The 27,137-nt window shown below is 43.2% G+C and overlaps 6 protein-coding genes across 6 annotated transcripts; 3 read left to right on the top strand and 3 right to left on the bottom strand.

The window, feature by feature from the left end:
- The first annotated feature begins 390 nt into the window (after positions 1–390).
- Positions 391–3,436, top strand: BDB00DRAFT_284184 (Neutral/alkaline nonlysosomal ceramidase). The gene is made up of 11 exons (XM_053116784.1): positions 391–718; positions 795–1,061; positions 1,149–1,350; positions 1,441–1,453; positions 1,529–1,572; positions 1,648–1,741; positions 1,826–2,052; positions 2,154–2,207; positions 2,298–2,763; positions 2,840–2,891; positions 2,975–3,436. Exons 1-11 carry the CDS (start codon positions 492–494, stop codon positions 3,135–3,137), a joined length of 1,809 nt encoding a protein of 602 aa, XP_052972241.1. The 5' UTR covers positions 391–491; the 3' UTR covers positions 3,138–3,436.
- Positions 3,033–4,275, bottom strand: BDB00DRAFT_284126 (uncharacterized protein). The gene is made up of 4 exons (XM_053116783.1): positions 4,078–4,275; positions 3,817–3,991; positions 3,623–3,694; positions 3,033–3,527 (listed from the first exon to the last, which is right to left on the bottom strand). The coding sequence occupies exons 1-4, from the start codon at positions 4,087–4,089 to the stop codon at positions 3,397–3,399; spliced, it is 390 nt and encodes a 129-aa protein (XP_052972242.1). The 5' UTR covers positions 4,090–4,275; the 3' UTR covers positions 3,033–3,396.
- A 668-nt stretch (positions 4,276–4,943) lies between these two features.
- Positions 4,944–8,671, top strand: BDB00DRAFT_284219 (uncharacterized protein). The gene is made up of 3 exons (XM_053116785.1): positions 4,944–5,551; positions 5,658–8,345; positions 8,425–8,671. Exons 1-3 carry the CDS (start codon positions 5,125–5,127, stop codon positions 8,601–8,603), a joined length of 3,294 nt encoding a protein of 1,097 aa, XP_052972243.1. The 5' UTR covers positions 4,944–5,124; the 3' UTR covers positions 8,604–8,671.
- Positions 8,672–9,891: 1,220 nt separating this feature from the next.
- Positions 9,892–17,462, top strand: BDB00DRAFT_948330 (uncharacterized protein; the record flags this gene model as incomplete). Its single annotated transcript, XM_053129546.1, has 13 exons — positions 9,892–10,145; positions 10,234–10,441; positions 10,613–11,331; positions 11,405–11,602; positions 11,696–12,172; positions 12,254–12,484; positions 12,595–13,011; positions 13,100–13,501; positions 13,580–13,804; positions 13,872–14,054; positions 14,133–15,857; positions 15,926–16,104; positions 17,402–17,462. The coding sequence occupies exons 1-13, from the start codon at positions 10,104–10,106 to the stop codon at positions 17,460–17,462; spliced, it is 5,067 nt and encodes a 1,688-aa protein (XP_052972244.1). The 5' UTR covers positions 9,892–10,103.
- Positions 17,463–19,911: 2,449 nt separating this feature from the next.
- Positions 19,912–20,929, bottom strand: BDB00DRAFT_864033 (uncharacterized protein). The gene is made up of 4 exons (XM_053126149.1): positions 20,752–20,929; positions 20,608–20,661; positions 20,332–20,518; positions 19,912–20,286 (listed from the first exon to the last, which is right to left on the bottom strand). Exons 3-4 carry the CDS (start codon positions 20,464–20,466, stop codon positions 19,987–19,989), a joined length of 435 nt encoding a protein of 144 aa, XP_052972245.1. The 5' UTR covers positions 20,467–20,518; positions 20,608–20,661; positions 20,752–20,929; the 3' UTR covers positions 19,912–19,986.
- A 2,767-nt stretch (positions 20,930–23,696) lies between these two features.
- BDB00DRAFT_880386 (uncharacterized protein) lies at positions 23,697–24,785 on the bottom strand (the record flags this gene model as incomplete). The annotated part of the gene is made up of 4 exons (XM_053127986.1): positions 23,697–23,728; positions 23,866–23,976; positions 24,171–24,442; positions 24,526–24,785. 4 exons carry the CDS (start codon positions 24,783–24,785, stop codon positions 23,697–23,699), a joined length of 675 nt encoding a protein of 224 aa, XP_052972246.1.
- Positions 24,786–27,137: the final 2,352 nt, after the last annotated feature.

Below are 27,137 nucleotides of genomic sequence, written 5' to 3' on the forward strand. Positions count from 1 at the left end.
TATGGGATACGCCGAGTGGACGCAAGTGGGTCAAGGCCTGCTTCAACGTATCTACGCACGGGCATACATTGTACACGATCCAGCGTCGCACAAGCGTGTCGTCTTTGTTAACACCGACACTCAGTCAATGGGCGATATTGTGAAATCAAGAGTCGTGGAATGCTTGCAAGCATTGTATGGGAACGAAACGTATACCGTCCAAAATGTCATGCTCTCCAGCACGCACACACACAGTAGCATGGGTGGCTACCTCCAATACAGTAAGTACAACCAAGGGCACTGTCCTCAAAAGTGAGAGAGAAAAAGAAAACAGGGGGCAGCTGATCATCATGGATGAGGGTGATGGTGGTGATGACGACGACAAGTATTCGTTCCTTTTGCGACAATCATGCTGTTGTTGCTTGCTGATGGCTGATGGATGATCATTCCCCTTTTTTCCAGCGCTGTTTGAAATCTCTGTCAAAGGCTGGATCGAAGAAACCACTCGACCGATGATCGACGGTATCGTTCAAGCAATTGTCCAGGCCCACGAACGTTTAGAAGCCGGCCATATCACGCTCAACTCCGGGGAATTACTGGATACCAACATTAACCGATCTCCCAAGGCATATTTACTAAATCCTCCGGAGGAACGTGCCCAATACAAGTATGACGTTGACAAGACAATGACTCTGTTGGGATTTCACACGCGTCACAAGGACATTGGATTTGTCAACTGGTAAAATAAACGAAAAGGAAAGGATGCTGTCGTTTTCTTCATACCCAAAACCTAACAGAACTGGATTTCTACACAGGTTTGCTGTACATGGCGTGTCAGTCAACAGCTCAAACCGGTTGGTAAATGGTGACAACAAGGGGTATGCGGCATATGCAGCAGAACATCATTTCAACGGTGGGCCAGAACAACTTGCTGGCAAGGGCCCATTCGTGGCTGGATTTGCGCAATCCAATGAGGGAGACGTCAGTCCCAATACAGCTGGCGCTTATTGTTCAGGAACTGAAATCCCATGTGATGGATCGCTTGACACAAAGTGCCCTGGATCATCAAAGTGTTTTGGAAGGCAAGTGATGGACCTTTTTGAGTTGGTGATAAGAAAAGAGGGAGTCGTTCCGTCTGACTCGAGCAATTCTTCAACATAATATGATAGGGGCCCTGGTTGGGAAGTCAGTGACTATGAATCAAACCGGATCATTGGAAAAAACCAGGCGGATATGGCTACAAAGTTGTTCAAGGAGGCTACACATAAACTTGATGGACCAGTGGACTTTAGACAAAAGTACTGGGATATTACGAAAGCGCAGATCAGGAAAGTTGATGGCACAGTAGGAACACCTTGTCGAGCAGCCATGGTACGTCATCTTTCGTTTCTTTTGATCTATTAGCCGTAGATGCGTTTTGTTTTACTTAAGGTCACAATTTTTTATTTTTACTTTTATTAGGGTTATGGATTTGGTAATTATTTGATTTTTAAATATGCAGTGTAGCATGATCTTTAACGAACAGCAATGACGTTTTCTTTTTACACAGCTGCCGGAACAACTGACAATCCAGCAATTGACGGTATCTATCAGGTAAGAGTGATGCATGGGGCCACGGGTATATTTGATCGTAGCCTGACGCTGTAAAAACTATACATGTATTATTAGAACATGACGCATGGAACATTTTTTTGGGATTTGCTCAAGAATATTGTGAAGCGGCCAAGCAAACAGCAAGTTGAATGTCAAGCTCCAAAGGCTGGTACGTCTCCTTTTACGATATGCAGCCAAATTCTAGTCGAGTATTCGAGTAAATGGCTAATTGGCTAAATCTATGATATGATAGTCATTCTGGATACGGGTGAAATGACCTTTCCTTATGAGTGGCAGCCGCATATTCTTGATGTACAGCTATTTAGAGTTGGTAATTTTTACATTGCCGCTGTCCCCGCAGAGTTTACGACAATGAGCGGCCGTCGTCTTCGCAAGGCTATCAAAGAAAAACTGATTGAAATGGGAACTGGCAATAACGAAACGGCCGTTGTTCTGTCAGGCCCAGCAAATGGATATGCAGTAAGTGTGTGCTTGAGCAAAAAGAAAGGATCAAAGAGCACTATATAGCATTCACGTGGTTGGGCGTCCGTTTTAAATGACTGACACATGTTTTTTTAAAGTCTTATGTTACAACCTATGAAGAGTACCAGATGCAACGTTTTGAAGCAGGAGCTGTAAGTATTTATTCTTCTCTGTATCTTCATGCTCTAGTATCAAATTTAACGAACGACACACATATTACTATTTGCATCCATGTGTATTAGACTGCCTACGGCCCTTACACATTAGACGCATATATCCAAGTGTTTGAAGAACTGGCCACTTCACTTGCAACCAACGGACTCGTTGTCGATTCTGAAGAGCTTCCCGATTTGACCAGCAAGGCGTTCAGCTTGGTGCCGGGTGCATGGCCTGACCGTCCACGGGTGGCGAAAAAATTCGGCAATGTGATTCGAAACGTAAAAGCAACACAACGCGACCGAGAGATCGCTACTCTGTATGGCATGAGCGGTACCACAGTTTCTGCAACGTTTGTTGCAGGCAATCCAAGACACGATGTCATGCTTGGGAAAACGTTCTTGACTGTCGAAAGAAAATTGCCAAATGGTGATTGGCAAGTTGTTCGAAACGACCATGACTATGATACACGTTTCCGGTGGAAATACACAAATCGATTATTAGGTCAATCCGAAGCCGTTGTCGAGTGGGATATTGGAAGAGATACTCCAGGTTAGTAGAAACAACTAATTGTTGGTTTAATAGAGGGCATGAAAAGAGACTTAACAACTGTGATGTTGCCATCTAGCTGGCATTTACCGTCTAGGATACTTTGGCCACCATAAAGAATTCATCTCAAGGTACGTCATGCTAAGATCCATGTGTTAGCAGCATATGCAGTATTTCGTTTCTGACTAACGAGCGATGGTTTGATCCATATTAGGAAAATTATTCCTCACAATGGCTATTCAGACGAATTTACCGTTGAGGGACCTTTAAGTGACGAAGACTATTATTGCTGTGATGCGGAAGCAGATCACAGCTGTTACAACACATCTTTCATGTTTCGATACATGCATCCATTCATGGGATACCATCACAAATAAGAAGCACGACATATCTTCTCTGTCATGTGTCCTTCGTATGATCCAAACCCTCCAATTCTTTTAAAGTTGAACCTCTAGATAGATCTATTCCGTCCCCCCAACCTTTCCAATATCGTAATGTACATACATGGATGAGCGACGTTGTTTTTTTTTTATTATATATCTTCAAGGAAGTCGGAGAGGCTGGTAGACATGCAATTGTGAAGAGAATTGGTAGAGGTGGGGGGGATATGGTAGTTGTGTGCGTGTGTGTGTCTGTTTATTGTGCAACGAATGGGTTCTCGATCTCTTCGCTACCGTCGAATGGCGATATCAAGATCACAGCAGTACCTCGAAGTACTGCCAGGCCGAGCACGCGTGTGTTTTCGGTAATGTATCCGGTCTCGTCATCTAATTATGCAAGCAAATACACCAATTCCTCATTTAGTACCGAGTCGAACGCCACCACCCCGAACACTCAAGCCCTCCCCTTTTCTTTTGCTAACCTTTAAGATATTCGATTGTCTCGTCGAGTACAAGATTTAATAACGGATCGTAACCCATGAGTTTGCCAACCACTATTTCCCGTTTTCAAAGATTAAAATAATTCCCACATATATGAGCCAAATTCAGCGCGTAACAGAAAAAGGTAAATTCGCAAAAAAAGAGAGGGTTGATCAAGCTTAAATGTATAAAGTACCTTCACGGCCTCCACTGAATCGTACGCGAACCTTCTTCTCCATATACTTCGAAAGATCTAAAATCGATTCTTTCTTTGGCTTGTCCTGTTGTTGACCGCCGTAATGTCCACCGCGACCACCACCGCGGCTACTGCTACCACCACGGCCACGTCCTCTGTAATGTCCTCGAGTTCCCTGTGTTTTAATAAGTAAACAATATAAGCATTAATATATTAAAGTCGTACACTATAAGATTAAGTGAGTGTGATTGATTAACATACTCGATCCGACATGATTTAGGAAAAAGATTCAAAGGTGTATTTATTAAAATGGAAGGGCTGTACTGCGATCCAAAATACGTTTCGGAGGAGAATACATCCAAGGCGCGCGTTCTCTAGCCAATCATAATAAGTGTTGGTATCCTTAACACTACTATGCTAGAGCACCCCATGAGAGCAGCTTTTACACTAATCTATCAAGCTTTGCTCGAGAAAAGTGGATGATATACGCTGCACATTTTGATATTTAGTCATTCTAGCTAGCAGTGGTTGTTGGTAGTATCGATACTACGTGGATAACACAAATCTCGCTGTTGACATGTTGAGCTTACTGCTAGCATCTGAAAGCTTTGGCCCAACCATCAAGTGGTAGTCAACGATGTCTTTTATCCTCTGTGTACTAGCATCAGAGCTCTATGTTTTTAAGGGTGCGTGAAGATTCCAAAAGCAACCAGCTTATTCAGTTATCATCGGAACCTTCAGAGAGACAATGGTAGTAGACCATCCCCTTATGTAGCAGTGAGTGATTCGATGACACTGTTTTCTGTTCGTTGCTACTGTCATGAAGAAACCATCGATCATACAACAACAACCGGGGTTGCTGTACATGTCTTCAAAAGGAAGCATCCTGCTCTATTGGCTAAAGCCGATCTATTTTTTCTTTTCTTGGCAATGATGAATGATTTGTTTGCATTCGTTCCAACTTCATTCCTGCTGTAAGCCAAGACGTGTGTGTGTGTATGCATGTATAGGATGCTACACTCCGATCTGGGGATCGCTTGTTCTGTAACCATGTGAGTAAAAAGAAGGTGTGGCGTATAAAAATGTTGCGATGCCAAGGCCCATCCATTCCCCCATCCTGTCAAAGGGTTAGCTTTGTTAAAAATAAATTTAAAAGTGCGATATTGGGTAAAGTCGAATAAAGTTGCCAGCCCAATCCTTCAGGTCACACACACACACACACACAGACTCTCTCTCTCTTCTCTCCCTCTCCATTTTTTTTACCCCCACCACCACCGTTTGTAAAGCACACAATCGCAAAGTCGGTCAATGAAGAAATATTTCCATAGCAAAGACCACAAAAAAGAGAAATCACTCAAGCTCCAACAGCAGTTGCAACTCCAAGAAGAGAAGCTATGGAAGACTGAAATGCAAAGAAGACGGCAGCAGGAACTGCTGGACGAGGAAATGGCGAAAAAGTTACAAGAAGAACTTGAGGCTAGTGGGGGACAATCGACGGCTGCATCTCAACCTCCTACTGCTCCTCCCGCACAGGAACAAGAATTGACGGACGAGGAATTAGCGCGGAGACTACAGGCAGAGTTCGAAGCCGAAGAACGACAGCGAGAACAACAACAACAGCAGCAGGAACCGTCTCCACCCCCAGAACCTGCACGACAACAACCGTCGCCACCGTCGCCCGCCGTTTCAAGGGCTCCACCGCCTCTTCCATCAAAGCCGAGAGCATATAATCAGCGTATGTAACTTCTTTCTGTGTGTTTGTGTGTATGCTCATGACCATCGTGTTGTTCTCTGGCTTCTTTTCTTTTTGATTATTAACCTCTTCCCCATTATTCTTTTAGAATCCAGCTCTTCTTTAAGAGGAAATACTTCACAAGCAACATCTTCGGCCCACCCAGCCACATCCTCTCCTTCGTCATCGTCGAGCATTCCTCGCCCTTCTTCTGCTACTACTACTGCTGCTCAGCAGCATCCTGGACCAGGTCGCGAAGTGCCCCCTTCGCCATACGCGCCCTCCTCATCTTCGTCGAATAATGCCTATAGTAATGTTGCTACAACGCCAGCTATGCCACCACGCGACTATGGCACATCGACCCCTTCGCCGCAACAACACGTTCCTCCTTCGCCAGTAAGCACACCGGCTGGATACCCTCAAAACAACAACAGCAATGTGTCTCCTCCTTCACCCATGCCAGTAGCCCACCAGCCATCTTATTCTCCGGTTACACAGCAGCAACAAGGTTATCAGCAGCACCAGCATCAACAGCAACCACATGCCTTCGCAAACACTGCGCCACCAGCGCCTTCGTCTCCATCTGCTTCGTTTCCCCGTCAACCACAGACAACAACGGGCTATCCTCCTCAACCATCACAGCAGACAGCTGCTCCATACCCGCCATCACCACCCCAGCAACAACATGCACAAGCACCTCACCCGTCTTCCAACTATCCATACCCGTCGCAGCCACAGTCTATACCGCCTCAGTCTCAACAAAATTACGCTCAGCATCAACATCAACAACCACCTTATCCTGAGCATACTCAGCAGCACCAGAATCAATCGTACCCAGAGCAGCAGACACAGCCCGTCCATGCTCAACAACAACAATCCTATCCAGCATACCATCAACACCAATCCTCTGAACAGCAACAGCAGCCTTATCCTGCTCAGCAACAACAACAACAGTATCAAGATCAACCAGCGCAATCCAAGGGAGCAATGCTATTCGGCTCTCCATCATCGATGCCGACCAGAAAAGAGCCCATGATGTTCGTGGTACCTCCAATGCCAGAGCAACAACGACAGCAAGAGAATTCCACTCCTGTAACTCAGTACATGCCTATGCCTGCTCCTCCAGTTGTTCATCGCTCCTCATCTCCAGCAACAGCATCATCGTCGCAGTATTCGAACGAACACACCCCTGGCGACGGCGGCATAGCAACCCACGCCTCTCCATTATCGAGTAATTCTTCAAAGAAGAACAGCAATAGTAACAACAATCCTTATGGCAGCAGCAGCAGCAACGAGCGTACACATTCACCAGCGCCAATTTTGAAAAGTGCCCTGCAAAAGCCGCATGAAACGGCAATTCCAGAATCGAATTATTACAAAGGAACAAGGGGTTGGTCCGATAGTATTGGCGATGATGAAGTTGAGGAAGAAGAGGGGGAAGAGGAGGACTACATTACGTATAAGCGGAAGAGCAGTAACAGCAGCAGCAGCAGCGGTCATGCCACGAAACAGAAAATGGATACATTACGTCCCGCCAATGTTACCAAAAAGGACAAAGGTCGTCGTCGTGGAATGAAAAAGAGTGATGATGAAGCAGACCCCTTTGCTGACAGCTTTGCTGTTGTTCCATCGGCTACCGAAGAATCATCATCATCATCAGCGTCAGAAGAGGAGGAAAGTGAAAGTGAAGAAGAAGAAAGCGAAGAGGAAGAGCCAGTCAAGCCTACCAAGAAGAAGCGAACACCTCCAGCGCCAGTCAACAAAAAAAAGTCGAAATCAAAGAAGAAGAAGGAAGAAGACGAAGAGGAGGAAGGGGAAGAACAAGGGAAACAAAAAGCAAACGAACCCGGGTTCAACCCTGCCGAATACTTTGACGATGCTGACCTTGTTGACCTCAATGCGCCATCCGACTACGATACATCCGAAGACGGCAGCTCTGCAGACGAAGATCATATCGACGAAGACAAGGTCAAGAAGGCCAAAGAAACTCCAAAGCCAACTGAAGGACATTTATTGGACATTGATATTCCTGAAGAAGTATCCAAAAAGGAAACCGTTCAACAGCAACAGGCACGGACCACTGTTATTGAACCCAAACTTCCTGTCACTGACACGACTTCATCCAACTCGGAACAGAAGAAACCCAGTATCGACACGACGACACCCAAGAAAACAGCAGCACCTGCACGAGCAACAGCAACGCGCGTTGACCCCACGTTTTCATCGCTCGCCAGTTTGGCACCTATCAAAAAAATGAATATGAAGTCGGATTCAAACAAGATTGAACCTATTCCCCCATGGTTAGAACGCCAGGAATCGTCGAATTCGGATGCACCCAGTCCTTCCGTGAGTGTGATGCAGGCGCGTCTGGCTGGTATTTTGGTCGATAAAAAGGGTGACGATGATGACGTTCAGGAAGACTCGGATGATCAGCCAAGATCCAAAGAAGATAAAACACAAGAGACGATCGATGCACCCACCAGACATACTCCCTCTCCTCACCACGCCGCAATGTATCATCAGCGGTCTCGCTCTACGGGTGCACTATTGCCTCAGGATGCTCCTGGCAGTGCTGTTTCATACCATCAACAATTGCAACAGATGCCCTATGGTGCACACGCTTCTTACGACGATATGGCATACATGACGCCTCAGGTTTACCCAGGCAATGTACTGCGTGCTGGAGCACCACCCGGAGTGGTAGTGAGCGACATGGATTTTGCTAGCACCGTTTCTGGTACTCCTGTTCCTGGTGCTCATAGTTTGTATAACTATCCAAACGTATCCATGAACGAAGGTATGATATACTTTTACAAATTGTCCCCCAAGCAGTTAAATCGTATTCACTAAACCTCTTTTCTCTCTCTCTTTTGTAGTTCCTTCCAACGAATATGGCTATTATAAGGTGGATACTGAAGCTAGCGGTAGTGGTAGTGCACAAAACGTCGATGACTCTGATGCAAAGTCAACAAAGTCAAACATGAACCGTAACGAGAAAGCCTTACCAAAAATTCCAAAGAGTATGTTTGCATATACGTCTAATCAGTTGTTATAGATGTTCATCTGTTTGCTAATACATTATATGGTTTTTTCTAGCTGATCCAAACCATCGCCATATCACTGTTCCCAGTGTTAATCCAGGTCAAAGGTAATATCATCTTCTTGTAATCCTAAATAATATACGGATTTACTAATTACTACTCTTTTTTGAAAAATAACAAAACGGAATAGAGTGTGGATCCGTGTCAATCCAACAGATACTGGCAAATCGCTTGCACAACGTATTCACATCGTTGCCACATACAAGTCGCGCAAAATTCTTGCCATCAAAACCGCCAATGGCCGAGATATTCCACTGGATGATACAGCAGTCTTTGATGATTGGACTGAAATTGAAAAGTTGGAAGAGGGTGCACCTTGGGAAGTTGAATGGGGTCCATTGGATCATAGTTTTATCGGAGGTCGTCAATTGATGAAACAGCTCAAGGCTGGTCTCCGTGCAGCTGTCAAGGAACAATAGTAAATAATATCCCACCCCTGCAAATTGATAGGAGAGGAAGCAAGTGGGGATATACCATCGTTCTCTGCTCTATAACATATACTATACATTTGTAACATTATTATTCATCTCTACTACTGCCTTATGTCCTATAATCCCAACAAACGGCCAACATTCCCCTTTTCCCCTTTCATCATCGGTGTGGAAGTACTTGATCCACCTTCAGCTACCTATATTCTTACTACTATTATTATATCTTTGCAAAACATGTTCATCCATCCATCCCACTTTATTCATTCACTTGACACAATAACAATCATCTGTTTATTTCTTTGCACTGGAAAAGAAGTGGTGTATTTTGATCCCTTTTTGGACAATATGTGTATCCTTGAACTGGATTGCTGAAGTGGCTGATGCATCCACTGTTTTCTTGGATAGGGTAGTATGAAACTGAGATGAATGATGCACCAAGCCTCATGGGTAGATATTTTATATTTAGATGCCAAGCACTGGTTGATGTATATCTGTGCATTATAAGCTATTATCCTGCTTTTGATCGAAAAAAGTCTTTATCTACTATTGACAACGACGAGTTCACAGAAAGCCCAAAAGTACCATATTATTTACGTATACTTTATAGCATGCACATGCAGCTCAGCATATATTCTACGCCGGTCTCTGTGGCACGACGATCTTCCGAAAGCTAAGGAAAACCAGGCCGAAGGGCCATGACGTTTTTGAAATAGATGAACTCCGACATCGGTGGGGCGGGCGACGAGTATATTGCGACACGTTCACGGTCTTCTTCCTTATTGTCTCTGCTTTTCGTCTCGAAACGGGTGTCATAAGGTATATACACAGCCTTCGTTTTCTATACAGTCTCATATGCTTTAAATGCTTACTTTGACTTTGGTACTATCTCGTTATATAACTGAACATTTAATTCCACACGCTTCATTCTATTTTTTAATTGCGCGCGCCCAACTCCCCATTTTCCTTCCGATTATTGAATATATATGCTTGGTGTTTGCTTGATATCAGAACGACAAGCAGACGATGAGTGAACCACTACCTATAAAATTTCAAGAACATGCTCAGGTAATTCTATAATAAGAACTGACAGAATGAGCTCCAAGCCAAGACAAGGTTTATGATGATAAACACCTCTTGTGTATTATATTGATAGCTGCAAAGCCTTGGCGTGAATGCGGCTAGTATTGGCTTCAGCACGCTCACCATGGAGTCCGATCGCTTCATTTGCGTGCGTGAGCAAGCCAACAATGCAAACCAAGTCGTCATCATTGACCTGGCCAATGATAATCAGGTCATGCGACGACCCATCACAGCGGATTCGGTTATTATGCATCCGACCACCAAAGTGATGGCGCTTAAAGGTAGGGAAAAAAAATTAAAAGTTGCCATTGTGACGGAAAGGGGAAGGGACAAAGAGAAACGCGTCAATATAGTTGTCACAGATGTATCCATTTACTCACACAAGATAATATCACTGTTATTTGAAACTGTACAACAATAACGACAACAACAACAACCATGACGATCCATAGCTGACCGCCAACTCCAAGTGTTCAACCTCGAATTAAAATCCAAGCTCAAGTCCCATTTGATGCATGAAGACGTAGTGTTCTGGAAATGGCTCGATGTAAAGACGCTTGGTCTTGTGACCGACAAATCCGTATACCACTGGTCCATTGAAGGCGAGTCCGCTCCTGTCAAGGTGTTTGACCGAAGCCAACCACTCGAAGGCTGCCAGATTATCAATTATCGCGCATCGTCTGACCACAAGTGGTTTGTGTTGATTGGCATTTCTGCTCAACAAGGACGTGTTGCCGGATCCATGCAACTCTATTCCAAAGATCGCGGTGTCAGTCAATACATTGAGGGCCACGCAGCTGCATTCGCCGAATTGAAACTGGAAGACGCACCTAATCCTACCAAGCTGTTCACCTTTGTCGTTCGCACTGCCAGTGGTGCTGCTAAACTTCAAATCATTGAAGTTGATCATCCTGAGGGTAACCCTCCTTTCCAAAAGAAGGCTGTCGAGGTTTTCTTCCCGCCAGAGGCTCAATCAGATTTCCCTGTCGCCATGCAGGTTAGCCACAAGTATGGCGTCGTGTACATGGTCACCAAGATGGGTTTCATTCATTTGTATGATTTGGAGACCGGGGTGTGCATCTACATGAACCGTATCAGTAGCGAAACCATCTTTGTCACTGCTGAGCATGAGGCCAGCTCCGGCATCATTGGTGTCAACAAGAAGGGCCAGGTACAGTGGTTGTTATGGATACACATTTTTGGGATAGGAATATATTGATTGAACTGGGCGAAAAATAATGTAGGTTCTTTCTGTTTCTTTGGATGAAACCACTATTATCCCTTACATCATCAACAACTTGAACAACACCGAGCTTGCTCTTAAGCTCGCTTCTCGTGGTGGCCTTTCTGGTGCCGATGATTTGTACATCCAACGCTTTAACCACCTGTTCTCGTCTGGTGCTTATGGAGAGGCTGCTAAAGTTGCTGCCAACTCACCCAAAGTAAGGGACTTGCCAATCATCGATATATTTTTTTTCTGGGAGGGGCATATAAAGGATACGTTTGCTAACCAAGGAATGAATCTTTTTTTGTAGGGTATCTTGCGTACAACTCAAACGATTGAGCGTTTCCGACAAATCCCTACGCAACAAAACCAGATTTCACCCATCTTGCAATACTTTGGTATTTTGTTGGAAAAGGGTGGTCTGAACAAGTACGAGTCATTGGAACTTGCCAAGCCGATTCTGACGCAGAACCGCAAGCCTTTGCTCGAGAAATGGTTAAAGGAAGACAAGCTAGAGTGCAGTGAAGAATTGGGTGATTTCGTCAAGCAATACGATGCGACATTGGCTACTTCTGTCTATTTGCGCGCCAATATCCCTCAAAAGGTGGTCCTTTGCTTTGCTGAAAGCAAGCAGTACGACAAGCTCTTGGCTTATACAAAGACTGTTGGTTATACCCCGGATTATGTTTCTTTGTTATACAACATTTGTCGCACCGATCCAGCCCAGGCTCTTGAATTTGCCAACGGTCTTAATGATGAAAATGGTCCATTGATTGAACCTGAAAAGGTATTCATTACTTGGAAGGAGGAGACGATAGGATTATTATAAAAGGCTTTTGTAGCTCATACTGGTTCGTTTCCAATTTAGGTTGCAGATGTGTTCATCTCTCAAAACATGATCAAGGAAGCTACATCGTACTTGCTCGATTATCTCGGCCCCAACCGCCCTGAAGATGCTAATTTGCAGACTCGTGTCCTGGAAATGAACCTGATGCATGCTCCTCAAGTCGCCGACGCTATCTTGGGCCATGGTATGCTTACCCACTATGATCGTCATTTGGTTGGCACTCTCTGCGAAAAGGCCGGCTTGTATCAACGTGTAAGTATTATTTTTCTTTTCTTTATTGTGCGCATATAACAGGGATGCAATTTCTCAAAGTGAGAAGCACACCTCACACACTCATCAATACTTTTAACTACGACTATTAGGCTTTGGAGCATTTCACCGATATCCACGATATCAAGCGTATCATTCCCCATACCCACACAATGAACGCTGAATGGCTCGTCAATTACTTTGGCACGCTTTCGGTTGACCAAACGTTGGACTGTCTTAAGGAAATGCTTTCGAACAACCTCCGCCAAAACTTGCAAGTTGTTGTCCAAATCGCCATCAAGTACTCTGAACAATTGCAGCCTCACAACCTGATCGATCTGTTCGAATCTTACAAGTGTAATGAAGGCTTGTACTATTACTTGGGTTCCATTGTCAATGTCAGCCAGGATCCTTTAGTACATTTCAAGTACATCCAGGCTTCGTGCAGAACTGGCAACGTTCGTGAAGCCGAACGCATCTGTCGTGAAAGTAACTACTACGACGCTGAAAAAGTCAAGAACTTTTTGAAGGTAAAGAAGAAGGGAAAAGGAGAGATATCAGTAAGTTGTGGATAGCCGGACACTTAATTTATGTTATATGCCTATTGTGCTTACATAGGAAGCAAGATTGAGCGATCAGCTCCCACTTATCATCGTCTGCGACCGTTACAACTTTGTTCACGACCTTGTGCTTTACTTGTACCACAACAATCTCCAAAACTTTATCGAGACATACGTCCAAAAGGTGAACCCTGCTCGTACCCCTGAAGTGATTGGTGGTTTACTTGATGTCGGCTGTGATGAAGATGTTATCAAGAACCTTCTTTTGTCCGTCAAGGGTGACCTCCCTGTTGGCAAGCTCTGCGAAGAAGTTGAACAGCGCAACCGTCTCAAGTTGTTGTTGCCCTGGCTCAACATGCGCGTTGCTGATGGATCAAAAGATCCTGAGGTGTACAATGCATTGGCCAAGATTTACATTGATACCAACAACAACCCTGAACCTTTCTTGAAGGAAAATGAGGTAAACATTGATGCATGGTTATCAAGTACCCACGTGCATGTGTGACAAATATTAACGTGTTTTATATGATTACGTCAGTGCTATGATCCACGCACTATCGGCAAGTACTGCGAAAAGCGTGATCCTTATCTTGCCTTCATTTGTTACGAGAAGGGTCAGTGTGATTATGAGCTTATTCATATCACCAATGAAAACTCCATGTTCAAGCACCAAGCCCGTTACCTCGTCCGTCGTCGTGACCAGCCTTTGTGGGCCTCCGTTCTTCAGGAAAACAACGAACATCGCCGGGAATTGATTGATCAGGTAAATTGATATTACAAACCATTTTTTAAGATTGGCAGTCATTCACATATGACCCTATCATGTACAGATCGTTGCTGCTGCTTTACCCGAGTGCCAAGATCCTGAAGATGTCTCGGCTACTGTCAAGGCATTCATGGCCGCCGATCTGCCTAACGAACTTATCGAATTGTTGGAAAAGATTGTGCTTGAAAACAGCACTTTCAGTGATTATAAGATTTTGCAAAACTTGCTTATTTTCACTGCTGTCAAGGTATGAAAATTATTGCTTGTACTGCTTGCTCATTCTGTATGCTGACTTCCTATGTGCGATGATAATGTTGGTATATAGGCCGATCCTGGTCGTGTTATGGACTATGTGGGTCGTCTCGATAACTTTGATGCCTCTGAAGTTGCCGAAGTCTGTATTGGTGAGAGCTTGTTTGAAGAAGCCTTTGCAATCTTCAAGAAACACAATGTCAATGGTCACGCCATGGACGTGCTTATTGACAAGATCGGCGACTTGGACCGAGCATACGAATTCTCCGAGCGCTGTGACCAACCCGAGGTGTGGAGCAAGCTCGCCAAGGCACAACTTGACAATATGCGTGTCAAGGAATCCATCGACTCATACATCCGTGCTAACGACATGTCGAACTACATGGAAGTGACCCGTCATGCTGAGATGGACGACAAATACGAAGACTTGGTCCGCTATCTACAAATGGCTCGCAAGCAGTCCCGTGAACCTTACATTGAAACCGAATTGTTGATTGCTTATGCCAAGACCGACCGTCTGTCTGATCTGGAGGACTTTATTGCTGCACCCAACATTGCCAACATCCAGCAAGTCGGCGACCGCTGTTTCCAAAGCGGCTTGTTTGAGGCTGCCAAGATCCTGTTCTCTAGCATCTCGAACCACGGCAGTTTGGCTACAACGCTTATTCAGCTCAAGGACTACCAGGGCGCCGTTGACTGTGCCCGCAAGGCCAACAGCACCAAGGTGTGGAAGGAAGTCAATGCTGAATGTATCCTGCAGCGCGAATTCCGTCTTGCTCAAATCTGTGGTCTTCACATCATTGTCCACGCCGAAGAATTGGAAGAACTGGTACAAGTTTACGAACGCAACGGCTACTTTGAAGAATTGATCCGACTTCTTGAAGCGGGTCTTGGTTTGGAACGCGCACACATGGGCATGTTCACCGAATTGGCTGTGTTGTATGCCAAGTACGCCCCTGAAAATATGATGGAGCACCTCAAGCTGTTTGTCTCTCGCATCAATATCCCCAAGGTCATCAAGGCATGCACAGACGGACACTTGTGGCGTGAATTGGTGTTCCTGTACGTACACTATGATGAATTTGACAATGCTGTCCAGGCCATGATGGATCATGCTGCCGATTCGTGGGAGCACTCTGCATACAAGGAAATTATTGTCAAGGTATCGAACGTTGAATTGTACTACAAGTCACTTCGATTCTACCTCAACGAACAGCCCACACTTTTGAACGACCTGCTTGCCGTGATGGTCCCTCGCATCAACCACACTCGCGTCGTTCAACTGTTTGAAAAATCCGACAACATTCCCTTGATCCGAACATACCTTGTCTCTATCCAAGAAGTCAACAACAAGGCCGTCAACAGTGCTTTGAACGAGCTGTATATCGAAGAAGAAGACCACGAGACTTTGCGCGACTCGATCGACCAGCACGACAATATTGATACGCTCGACATTGCACAGCGCCTTCAGGAGCACGAACTTCTTGAGTTCCGCCGTATTGCAGCCCATCTTTACAAGAAGAATCGACGGTGGCGCCAGTCGATCGCACTGTCAAAGCAAGACCAGCTTTTCAAGGATGCCATGGAGACCGCTGCAGAATCCAAGGACGGTGAGGTTGCTGAGGAATTGTTACAGTACTTTATCGAAGTCGGTAAACGGGAATGCTTTGCAGCCATGTTGTACTCTTGCTACGATCTGATGCGACCCGATGTTGTCATGGAGCTTTCATGGAGACACGGTTTGAAGGATTTCGCTATGCCATATATGATCAACACTATGCGAGAGCAATTTACAAAGGTACTTGATACAACAGAGAATCCATTGATAATTGCGATACTAAATTTAAATAATTTTGTTGTTATTAGATTGATGTCTTGGGCAAGGATGTGGAACAACTCAAGGAGAAGATGGCAAAACAAGAGGAAAATGATGAAGCAGCAGCAGCAGCGCCTGCATTAGGAGCACCTGGTATGGGCAATCCATTGATGCTGACGGCCGGTAATACGATGCCACAACAATCGCCCATGATGACTGGAGCAACAACGTTTAGCGGCATGCCATCTAATGGACAGCAGCAATTTGGAGGCTTTTAAGTAGCAGTAGTAGTCGTACATATATAATACACATCCCTCTTCACCCTTTCTTTTTCCTTTTCTCTCTCGGTTAACTTTGTAATAAAAAATACACACCAACGTACACAAGCAAATCAGATACTAAGGGTCATTAAGATATCTCAATGCATAATTTCCCATCACATGCACGTATTTCGAAATTGAGCGACAAAACATATGGTGTGAAGACAGCAGCACACTCCATCATGGTTCTGAATGGCATCGTTAAACAGATTAAGATAGATTCGGCTGCTACCTCCGCTACTGTATGTACTGCTTATTCTTGCTCTTGTTGTAATATATTTGTTGTTATTTTCTCTAACATACAATAAATACAGTAGATATGCATGAAGAAAGAGACCATTTTATATTTGCTCATGTAAATCCCAAGCAGGCTGATGGGTTTCTTTGCTCACTAACAATAGCGGTCGATAAGATAGGTCTTAGGGAAGAAGAGGATCAATGAATGAAAGGATAACAACTTTCTATTTTGGAACCGCCACAAATCAATGAGTGGCATGATTTACGCACTTGTTCTCGAGCAGTTTCATGTAGGAAGAAGACTATATCATATAAAGAGATCTGTTCAAATCGACGTCTGAAAAGTAAAGTATATCCTCTCACCAAAGAGCTATTACAACATCATCAGCTTCATGAATATCCTTGCCTTCAGTGAAATGGAACCATCCTCGCCGTGGTCGCTATTCGCCCTTTGGGATCGCCTCGTCGAATGGTTACTACCACCCCCACCCAGCCTCTTCTCCAACTTTACAATAAGGGCAGAACGCCAGATGCAGGAACTTGAACACCAGTTTTCCAACTTATTCATCACCCTGACTTATTTTATCATTCTGTATATCCTCTTTCTCGCCGTGTTCAAAGTCTTCGCTTTATTGGCTAATCAATTACAGCAGAAACAATAAAAACAACAATGTCATCATTCGTTCCGCCGGGGGGGGGGTTCCAGAGGTCAATGATGGCTGTTCGTTTGCCGGGCGTGGACAGCACCGGAAGCATTAGATGGAGCGAAAGCATTACCACTAGTAGGACCAAGTCAAGCGTTGCAGACATGGAAAGAGATACCCTCAAGCTATTTGAATACAAAAAAAAAGGGTTGGTGTTGTGAGAATATAAAGTTTGCAGGGTCCATACGTAGTCATTTAGACTTTTACCTGATAGGCATGATTGTGCAGCTCAGCTGTGACTCGGAAGGCAACACGTTGGTCAAAGAATTCAACTTCGAACGTGCGCCGACTACCGGAGAATCCCATCTCAATCATACTTCTTGTAGCTCCCCAAGTATCGAAAACTTCCTGTGTAAGACAATCACAAGGTGTAGTTGCATTAGCTTCTACTAGACTAATGTAACGTAGCATATGAATAGAAAGAAGAGAGAACCGTTTGTTTGTCTTTTTCACCTTGTAATTGAATGGATGATTCGGGAGGCACCAAGGACAAGGATGGCATGGCGCTCTCTGTAAAAGCTACTACTTGTTGTGACGGATGCGTTTGGTGTACTTGCGTGTGATGATAGTGTTGCTGGTGCTGGTGCTCTTGTTTAGCCTGGTTCTCCAGAGTAATAACAGAAACGAAAAAGACGTTCAAGTACGGTAGAATAACAAAAAGAAGTGAGTGAGTGAGTATGTGTGTTCAGTGCGCAGCAGAGTCAGGCAATATAATAGTCAGAGAAGGAGCAGTAGGAGGGCTGCTTGATGACGAGGTCTGTGCTGTACTAGCTGTAGTGTGCTTTAAGAAGGCGTAGATATCTTACCTCAAAGTACAGAACTGATAAAAAAAAAGGAAAGTTGTGGAAAGAGAGGGTGTGAAATTGGAAGAAGAGGAGCAAGTTGGATAAAAAAAAAGAAAGAGGAGACCGCTCAAACCCTTTTTCTCTTTTTTGGATTTCGTCACTTTTTTTTTTGCGCTTTTTGCTTTCTCTTGACCTTTCCTTTGACTTTATGCGTTTGTTCTGTCCCTCTTCTGTTGATGTGATCAGTCATAAAGAGATAGTCAACAATTTTGTTCTTCCTTCGTCTAATGGTAGTAGAAATGCACAACGTACCACAACAAAAGGTACACCAATACGTTGAAAAATGTTCGATATGCTTTGGCAACGAGATCATACGAAGCATAAACATCTTCTACTTATGCATCGAATGTATACAGATCCTTCATGACAAATTCACGGCCCCGCAAGAGGCCAGCTCTTGGTCTAGCTTCATCACGGTATTTCCGGCCGATTTGATAAAGTCGTATAGGTAGTTGCTTGGCTGATTTGAGTTCTGATGCAACAAGTTGTGTGATTTCTTCTTCATGTGTTGGCGACAATAACATGTCGGTATCTCATCGATCTTTTAACCGAAAGAACTGAACAATGTGGGGACAAAGAGTACACATGGGCATGTTGATGTTACCTTGTTGACGTTTCTCCCTCCTAATGACTTAGTGCTACATGGATATATGCATTTCGCGCATACATACCTCTCCTTTATTAGCTGCGTTCCACCGACCCGACTTTTTCCAATTCTCGGCGAATAGTAATACTGGTAGTGACAACTTTTGACTACCTATTATCATTTCGTTTAAATGAGCGACGTAATATGGAAGAAAGTACATAATTAGCAAGTGAGACAGCAGCTACTGATATGATTAATGTTAATTATCAATAGCTTTCTACTCTTGATCAATAGTCGTTTCAATCTTTTCCAATGTTCGAAGACCCAATGGTAACATAAAATAATTGCACCGTCTCTTTATCTTTTAGCTTTATAACGTCCTTCAGCGCTATAAGGTTTACCCCTTTTTCTTCCCTTATCCCCCACAAACGTCTGTGTGTAAACTTTCTTTTCTTACCTGGCGTACAAAACCAGCTTTCAACAATAAGCCATGACTTGCTGTGGCACTACTGTCTTCTGCCGTTTCTTCTTTAGTTAATGTCGTAAACATGGTTGACAATTGTTTTGGTCCTGAATACAAATTCATAAAAGATCTCATTAAGTAAACATATCCAAATAGCAATGGCACGCGCGCCCAAATCCTCAACGAACAACAAAAGTATGATTAATTTTGATTACGTCGTAGGAAGACATGAGCCGGGTAAAACATTTTGATCCATTTGTTGTCGAGACATGACGACGTATCTGTAAATGTAACTGGCAAAGCATGGAGTGTTTCTCTGTTTTTTGACAGCCGGCAAGAATCCTAGTAATACCGATACACCAGAGCTTAACCAAAGCGTAGCTTTGGGTCATTTCGCCACTTTCTTACATTGCTATTTCTGAAATGATTTATTTAATGATACTATGCTGACTGTTTTGACCATCGACCTAAAGCTCCACATGCCGCTAGCTTGATATCTTTGCCCTCGTTTTCATTTTTCAGATAAAACAGGGTTTTCGCTAGTTCATAGTTTATTTCTATCAATAAACGAACATTACATGCAATATCTTTGTGTATCAAGTACAGTATATATGACACCTCTAAAGCATGCATAAGTTACCATACTATTATTAGCTTAAATTGACCCTCTGATAAGTTGCAACAAGCGTTGCTGGTGACGAGAATATTCTACCTATGATAAAATGCAGCCCTACAAAACAGATGCTGCAATATGGTTTTCTGACATTGCAAAAAACCTGTTGCTGCAAGCGTGAAGATTGCATTTTGTTGGGAAGAGTAAGAGCGGGTGTCCACAGTAATAGTGGTACAATTATTGTTCAGTTTCAGTTAGAAGCAGAATTATAAAACGTGGTTTATTCATTATGTTTGGTAATATATGTATTTATACAACAATGAAGTTTATAAAGTTCCTCCTACTACTCCGTAGCTTCGTCTTCATGCTTGTACGTAGCATCCAATCGTCTTCGCAGATGCTCTCCAGCAGTATTGATTTCGCCGCTCTTTGCAACCCCTTGGGTAGACTCTGAGGGTGGAGGCACCACCTTGCTAGGAATAGGCGACAATAAAGTAGCATCCTCAGGGTGAACAAAGAAAGGCATCGAGTACCGGTCGAGATGCGCATGCTCGGGTAAAAAGGTGACTCTGTGCAACGTACTTTTGAATATTCCGTTTGTCCATTCCTGCATCTGATCGCCCACGTTCACCAAGATCGAGTTCTCGATCAGAGGTGCAGAAATTCATTCTGTGCGACTGGCCTTCACCTCAAGACCGGGAACATCTTTTTGGAATAAAAGTGTGATGCTGCCGTAATCACTATGTGCTCCAGCTCTCACGGGCTCCTGGTAAGTGGATTCACCGCCGCGTGGATATTTCAAATAACGGAGGATCTTGATCATCGTAAGCGTGACGATCGGTAAACCAATTGGCTCCGTCTTCTTCTTCCGGGATCTGTTCGGTGATAGCGAATCGTACGACAAAAGCACATGTAAGAGCATGGAAAAAGAGCTTTTTATTTGTTATCACGAGAATACACATACCTCGAGTGCAACTGCAAATGCTTGAAGGACACGCATGGCCATACCGTGGCAAGCCTACCAACGTACAGTTAATAGACAGTTGTAAAGCATATGTTTGGGGTATCGACGGCAATTAAAAGTTTGGCGATGTGTGATAAGACTTACTCTGGAGAAACCTTCTACAAATGCATGCTCCTTCTCGAAAACAGCTACTTTTCTATCGCTTGTAGTTGTGCTCCATCATGTATTCCGAATTCTTTTTGACGTTGTATCATTTGCCCTTCGAAAGAAAGCCCTAAGCCAGCTGGATGTACCTGCTAATATATACATGGAACTCCTAATCCAACTAAATGCTATTCAAACGCTTCAAATTCTATTAGCAAAGGTAGAATTGTCTTGTTTATATTTTTTAAAAAGTATGGGTTTTTGGTTGGGTATGCAGAAAAGCAAACAATCATTATGGGTTCGGTTTTTCAGTTCAATTCTTCAGTTCTACGGTTCTCGTCGGTTCTAGTCGGTTCGGTTCTTACTTTGGATGGTTCGGTTAAGTCCCCTCCAAGAATTGAACCGAGCTGAACCGTGCGGTCCCTCCAAGATACTGCTTCTTTGTTGACGACCGTCCCTTCACATTAAGTATTATAATCATTTTATTGGGAAGACTTTAACTATGCATCATCAGAATTATTAATCTATGGTATCTATATAACTTCTTTCTACTACAACTCTTTTGATGTACACTTGATGACGGGGTATCAAGAGGGGTGCACTTAAATAAATCAACAGCTTCCTCTGATAATGCACTTCCTTCGACAATATAATACGATATCATTGCTACATGGTTCGTCATCGCTCACAGCGCTTTTAGTATGACGTACTATGCCTTGCCAACCGTAACACAGCTCATTCATAACGTACTACTATGAGATTCAACTGGCCATTTTCAATTGACCCGTCGATTAAGTTTGCACATATCGAGCATGGTGCCTTTCTGTCATCGCTTTCTCCCTTGCCTTCTATCAGACATAATATGCACGCACATATGCAGCCATACATAATACGGGTTGTAGTATCTTTTCCTACACTTAAAAAGCGATATCTACTCTAAATACAGTACTATCCATCCTTTTAGTTTGAAATGCAGTTTGGTTCTTTAACAGTGGAATGTTACAACTATATGAAAGTAGTTTATATATTGCTTTTTTGAGCTTGCTACAGTAAATGCTTGTCACAAGTGTGGGTTGATTCAGTCATGGTTGCCTTTTGCATATTACTTTTCAATAATTCGTTTGCATCTCTTTTTTTCTTTCTTTGAGAGTAAGGAAGACTGAACTAGCTTTTGCTCTCTATGTTGCTATTGCCAGGATGACTTTAGTTATATAATCTAGACATCCTGAATGCTGTTGTTTATTCGTTACCGCATCTGCAGGGTATTACAATGCTATCCAATCCATTGAGCGGAGTTGGGATCCAGGAAGCTTACTAGGGTGATGTTTATATCTTGGTTGACAGCACACAGTAGCACTCCAGCGTCTTGTATCAGGCTTGCCTTTTCTCTGGCGTTTTGAGCTTGCTATCGTATTGTTGTTCGTTTGGTAAGCATCAAGCTTAAGACACTGGGTTCATTTACTGAACAACTGCTCATGAGTTTGTTACATATAGAGTTTAAACAGACAAAGTACTGTAGTTAGAATTTGCCCAGAAAATATGAGGAACACTTTCCGGGAATCGCTATATTTCAAGATGTTCTTGATCCCGTATATATCCTAGCATGTGGAAGATGATAATGTTCCCGCTTACCATAAATATTGACCTTTGTCAGTAAACTTGACTCCAATAAGTCCTCTGCGTAGTATAACTCTCAAAGCGGTTCGAGTATAGTTGCAGCAGCACGTTGGCCAATGAAATCCAAATACCGGGCATTAAAAATCCACTGCCCGACATGAACAGGAACGCGCGTATGCGCATACATACAGCATACAGACTGCTTTTTTTTGGTCATAAAGGGAGAGGGGAGGAGGCGACGATGGTCTTTCTATTCAACAACGGAAGAAAGAATATTCTCACTTCATTTTTTTTTCTCTCTTCTGTCACAGAGACTATATCATATAGAGTGCGAGGTGATCCCTTTTGTGACGAAAAGAGGTACACAAGCATTTCTGATATATAAGGAAAGCATAGGGTAACCAAAAAAAATTAGTCTGTGCTTTCGCTCAGGTTTGAAAGGGGTACTGTAAATTTTTACGTACTTCACCTTCCTTTTTTGGATTTTTACGTACTTAGCCTCCAAGTTTTTATGTACTTAGCCACTCAAGTACGTAAATCGCTTCTGACGCTGTATATTTGTACTATAAGATTTTATGTACTTCCTATTTGGGAATTTTACGTACTTCTTGTCTTTTTTGTGCCTCGTTTGAGTAGATCATACAAATAGCTACCATTGATGTAGCCTATCATACTTTGACTCTGTATAACCGTCGCAGCTACGATGGCTACTGTAAATTTTTTACGTACTTCACCTTACTTTTTATGCAAAAATTTATGTACTTGGCCACCGAAGTACATAAATGTCATAAACATTCTTCGACCTCTAGTAAGTGATCATCCTCAACCTCGTTGATGACATATTAAATCCCCATCTATCATCATCATCCGAATTATCGACCTTAATACCAATCTTTCCGTTTATTCACATCATTGAATTCTATAGTAAAGACATATATATATATATATATATATATATATCATAGTCTTTGAACGATAAAACATCAGTCAGTTATCTTGTTTCCTCCCTATACCTTGTTCTTGTTTCTTTCCTCACTATCTGGTTTCCTGCCTTCTGGCTTCCTTCTTGTCTTGTCCTGTTCTTGCCGAAAGCACATAGCACATTCTCGTCCGGTGTTTCTGGCCTTGTGTTGTCTTGTCCCTGTTCGCACCTTACAGTAAATCAGTTCTCGCGCTGTATATTTAACCTATAAAATTTTACGTACTTCTCATTTTGGAGTTACATACTTCCGATTTTACGTACCTGCTGTATATGATTTTTAAGTACCTTGAGCGCTAAAAGGACCATACATGTTGTTGTTATTACTTTGAAGATTTTGTATATATAATCAAATTTCACGGAAGGGCAAGAAAGCCCACACTATGTTTTAAAGGTACGTAAAGGTTGATGTACGTAAAGATTTGTGTTAGTATGATTGTATGACTAGTGAGTGTAAGTAGTCAAGGAACGCGCTCAGAAAAAAGAGACCGGTTTTCCTGCCAGAGCGACTGCTTTACCTGCAATCGCCGAAAATGGAAGTACGTAAAAATTCGCGCTCCCGTTTGAAAGGGCACCAGACTCGCTGCCGACCAGATCCACATCGTGCTGCCTTTCCATCAATCCTGGATCTAGTAAGTGTATATGTAAACATTTCAAATCGATGCTTGACTATACAGATATCACAACAATCCAACCTGGAAAACTGATTAATTAAACATGCTGCCAATATTGTTTATCAGCTCATTATAAATAAAAGTACAAGCCAGACTGCAAATATCACCGCAATGGTACTCAATTATTAAAAATATGTTGTATGGCATACGAAGATCATCTGTCCGAGATAATCCTGAACACCCCACGACTTCAATCTTTTTACTAGATCCTTTAATGATACGAAAAGCATTGATGCCTGCATTGGTGAGACTATAGATCCGTGAAACACGCAATAGCACCGAGCTTTCGACTTGTTCAAAATGCTCAAGGACAGCACCAGTAACACCTTTCACGGCTGTCAGTTCCAGATTCAGTATTTTGGTTTCCTCAAGTCGTTGTGCCCACACAATCCATCCTGCCTCTGTGAGAAAGTCGTCGACACTATTACTGTACGGTGATGTGCGGGTTCAAGCTTAATCTCCTGACTAGTGGGTGCTGTGATGGTTCGCACAACTGCATTAGACCTTGGTTGTCGATGAGTATGTTCGTGAGACGCATTTTTTCCAAGCTGTTGCAAACGTCGAAGCGGAGTAAGATCGCAAAGAGGATTCTCGCTGAACATGTGAAGGAAATTTCGCAAGGAAAGTATACGGAGCCGTTGCAGCGTACCGATGGTTGCGATAATGCAGTTCAGATACTGCGTTATTCCAGCGCGATTTCCAACTTCCAAGATCTCATTTTGTTGCTGCATGAGCAAAATCTGGGACCAATCTTCGCTTGACATACCAGTGATGTCCGTCAACCCCAAACTTGTCAGCTGTGTGAATTGGTTGCGTGCCAAGACATCTCAGCAATGAATATCAGAAAGACCACAGGCGACTATACGTAAATGTTCTAGTATCGGCTGCGATTTTACTACTATCGGCATGATCCTCTCGTGTCCCTTGCCGTTGAATAGCAGTTCATAAGCCATACTGCCTTCCTCGCCATCATTCGATGCTTTCCTTTCAGTTACTTAATATAAGCACTCGTGCTTCTTGATAGTGAAATCCATCTGTCTGCTATGACTGGTTCGCTGCATTCCCACATAATGTAGCGTAATAGAGGGCACAGCTCATAAGCTGTATAGATGTTGGTTGGAGATACGTTGTTGAATCGTGAGTAAGGCGATAATATCAAGTACTTGATGTGGGAGCAACGCTGCAATAAGGGACGGATCCGGTATTTAAAACTGAGAACACCGTCCAGTCTTAAGAAGATAATGTTGTGTATCGGTGGCCTTTTGTGTCTGCTTCTGCCATCAACTTGTTCAAGAGTAGCGTCTGATAAGTTAGTGCGGCCATCAAACATCACTGAAAGATGCGTTAATGACGGCAAGAAGTCCAGTAGCATTGGCAGCGAGATATCGCAAGTGTGAAATGAAATCGTCAGAGCAGTTAGCGTATGCGAGAAATATCTGATGAATCCTGGCAGTAACGTGCTACTGTCGAAAATAGGTTGTAATTGTTTGCTATGCACATGGTTGCTGATGTCTTATTTTTTTTTATTGAAAACAAAGAAAAAGCTTTAGTATATCTTTTGCGCATAAGCAGTAGTAAGTACTACCGAATACGCGATCCTCTTAACGCAAAAAAAAAGAGTATCGTTTTACTTCACCAAGGAAGCGAATGCTGTATCTTCGCCAAGCAAGTCGTTCCAGTACTTTATACGTGGCTTGAGATTTGATGTATACTGATTCGACTTGTTGTCCCAAACATTGAAGCATCGCGTCGCTCCTTTTGTTCCATGCATCAGGCGAGATTCCCACCAGTGTCCACAGGGCTGTCTGGTAAGTGGGGATCGCGTATAACCAGCGGCGACATACTTTCACACATTCGACACAGCCCGCTGTCCGATAAACGAGAAGATGTACTGAATGATTCGGGAGGCAAAATCGAGATCAAATCAGTCATATTACGTGTATGTGAAAGGGGACGCGCGAAAAGAAATTTGGCACGAGGCTTTTAATCGAACAAAGCCTGTATAACATAATCCGGACTCGTGAAATAATATGTCCGACAAAGGAAAAGCAAGTCGAACCAGGTAGCTCACCTGAATTTTATTTGGAAAAGGGGGACCCTGAAGATTGATCTATTGTAACCACCAGTAACTTCATTAAATCTATGCTATCATAGCGATACGCAGATACACATTAGAACAGGCTCTTTCTAAAACCATCGACTTCTCGATACGAAGGAAAAGGCTTCAATCAATACTCGGGTTTATTGTTTGCGAGCCGCAAAAGTCATATATAAGTAACGAATCGCTTGGCCTGGAAAACACAGCATCCCTGTGTGTGTGGGTGCGTGCATGTTTTGGTAGAGCAAATATATCATATCTTCAACAGGTCCCCCTGATATCTTTGGTGAGCGATCATCACTTTCAAATAGGTAACGCATACCTTGAAAATATGTAACGAAGTAAAGTTAAATAAGAAAAGGAAGAGAGAAGTGAAGGTGTAAGGGGAGGGAAAGAGCTGTTACAAGAATCACGCTTTAAAGGCAGGCACATCGGAAAGATTAGTGCAAGCTTTTCGATCCAGGTGAAACCCAAAATGATAAGAAAATTGTGTTGTGATAAGCTACGTGCAGGAAGAGTGAGAGAGACGAACAGCTGAAAAAAAAAACATTCCAATTTTTTACAGATCTGACAATTATACAGGTCTGCTGGCGTATGCTCTGGCGTTGCCTCTTATAAAATAACCGACCATATCCTCGATAACAATTTTTTTCTTGACAATTGCTTTGGCAATTTAGGCGAACACAGAAAGTGAAAAAGAGTGCCAAAGCATTGTGATCGTGTTACTTTCGGCTACGATACAGAGCCACTGTCACTGTTCCCCGCTTTGTTTAGCACGGAGCTGTGAATGGATGGAGGGGGGAGTAATTAGCTTTTTGTTCGCGAAAAAAGAAAAAGGAACTTGTCGTGCACATAAAAAAAAGGCGAGGCAAAAGCGGTAAAACGTTTATAAGAAGAGTGCGAAAAAGAAAAATATATTTTTATTTTGTTTATCATTTTCTTATTTGTGTGTAATAAATAATAAAAAAAAGTTCGTTTTAATTATCCCAACATATACCGTTGGCATCACATGCACCCG

This window comes from Zychaea mexicana (genome assembly GCF_025766255.1).
Source record: "Zychaea mexicana strain RSA 1403 chromosome Unknown BDB00scaffold_242, whole genome shotgun sequence".
NCBI lineage: Eukaryota > Fungi > Mucoromycota > Mucoromycetes > Mucorales > Lichtheimiaceae > Zychaea > Zychaea mexicana.